At 38.1% G+C, this 2,162-nt stretch overlaps 1 protein-coding gene across 1 annotated transcript; it reads right to left on the bottom strand.

Moving 5' to 3' along the window:
* Window positions 1–722: 722 nt before the first annotated feature.
* On the bottom strand, window positions 723–977 carry LOTGIDRAFT_100140 (hypothetical protein; the record flags this gene model as incomplete). Its single annotated transcript, XM_009067448.1, has 1 exon — window positions 723–977. A coding segment is annotated over one exon (255 nt), but the record flags the coding sequence as incomplete, so codon positions are not given.
* Window positions 978–2,162: the final 1,185 nt, after the last annotated feature.

The raw sequence follows: 2,162 nt of genomic DNA, 5'->3' as shown, positions 1-2,162 counted from the left end.
AATATGGCTTTCGTTTATATGTAATACTTTTAACACAATTAGGTCAAAGGTCATCACGTGCCATTTAGAGCAAAACTCCTTTTATAACAAAATCCCTTATTCATTATCAATAATATTCGTATAATACTTTAGCACAAAAAGTTCACACACAAAAACACCTAGGAGCATAGCACACCCTCAATGCATAGCTTAATATTCATATACGTATACAAGGCGATATAACTGCGGGAACGACCCCTTTTCAGTCTACGCCCTTTATCACTGCATAACTTATATATTATAATACTTTCATAGTTCAAACATGCTCCAACTTTGCCGTTGAAACAAAACTCAGTTTTAATGATAATGCACATAGATAACACATGAATGTGCTAGCACATAGATAACACATTAATGTGCTAGCACATAGATAACACATGAATATAATAGCACATAGAATAACGTTCATTAACATATTATAATAGTCCTGGTACTGACTTAGTTTTTCACATGAATTGCTTCCAAAGCAAATAATTTAGTCCTTTCGTAACAGTCTAGTTTCTCCGTTCTAAAGCACATAACCTTGTCTGTTAGCACACAAATAAGTTAACACAATAAAAACACAATTAATATATAAAAATTCAAAATATAAAGCACTTGTGAATATAATTTTCAGTTTATCTTGGCCACTAAGAATTTGAGTATTTTGATTAACATTTTTGGATTTTTTTTTATCGTTTTCTATGAACTTTCAGATGTTTAGATAAATGGTCGGATCTAGAAAAACGTTTTTCACACAATTTACATTGGTAAGGCTTGATACCGGAATGCGACCTCTTATGTCTGGCTAACTCGTCGGACCGGGAGAACCGCCAACCGCATCCGGGCCACGTACACTCGAACGGTTTCTCTCCGGTATGTCGCCGTAGATGTGCCTTTAAGTGGGAACTTTTGCTATAAACCTTGGTACAGTCGTTGTAAGTACACTGGTAAACCTTCTCGTCCGGATTCTTCTCCTTTGATTTCACCGGAATCGGTTTCTCAATTCTGATTTTCACATCGTTATTATGAATGATGGTCGGAAGTAAAAGAGACTTGGCTTGGATATTCTGAATTCTGGCAGCATTCGTAACTGTAACCGTAGGCGTAGGATGGAACGTTTGATGACGGAAGAACGTGGATGGTGGTTGAGTTTGGACGGTTCGGACGGGTGTTTTGATTTCAACTGATGGCGTTGGTTTGCTGGCGTACGAGTGCATCAAATTCTGTAAGCCGACACCGAGCACTACTAAATCGTTATTGGAATTACTAAAATTAGAGGTGATGTTATTGCACATAAGTGGATTGTTAAGGCCATCACCGACACTAAAAGTCTGGAAGGATTCTATGGAGGGAAGGGTACTAGTTTGGGTCAGTAGACTATCGTTAGTAGAGACAGGTCGATTAACAGGTGCTCCCGAAAACTGGTAATCACTTTGGTTGGAATGATAACCCCCGTTCACACTTGTCACTGAGTTAAAATCCGAAGATTTGGTGTTCTGTATCGCGTCTTCCACAACTCCTTGCGAGAACAGATATTCCAGAAACAGTTCATCCTCCATTCCATCCAAACTCCAAATACTTGAAGGGCTGATGCTCCGCAGATCGTCATAACTCGCATCGCTTTCCTCACCGGACGAATTAAGACGCTGAAGCGTATACTGTTCCCGCTCCAAACTAGAGCTCAGTGGTATAAATTCGTCCATGCCGGATCAGAGTATATGTCAACTACCCCTATCGTCGCTTTCTCTCCTCTCTAATATATATCTACTCCGATACGTGAAGTCTATGTGAATAAACATAAATTAGATGTCTCGTTCCGTTCAGTGACAATCTCTACTAAATGATGTGGGATATACCTCATACAGACGGAAACCCCGTGTTATTTATAGGTCATTTTCGTTACGTGTCGACCGCCGTCTTGTATTCTGATTGGTTGAAGACTGTATACTATATAAGTAAGTATATATCAAGGAGACATAGTCATGTGACAATATATCAAGCGATATATAGTAATTATATGAGATATGGATACTATCCTATTAAACTATATCTATCAATTGTCATATGACTTGTTACTTATCTACTATTTAACAGTTCAAATTACAAAATAATCACAGATTATAGTTTCGACTTGGTACACG

The sequence above is a fragment of the Lottia gigantea genome, assembly GCF_000327385.1.
Source record: "Lottia gigantea unplaced genomic scaffold LOTGIsca_82, whole genome shotgun sequence".
Classification (NCBI taxonomy): domain Eukaryota; kingdom Metazoa; phylum Mollusca; class Gastropoda; family Lottiidae; genus Lottia; species Lottia gigantea.
The sequence above is the reverse complement of the archived record's forward strand: the minus strand, read 5'-3'. Positions and strand labels throughout refer to the sequence as shown.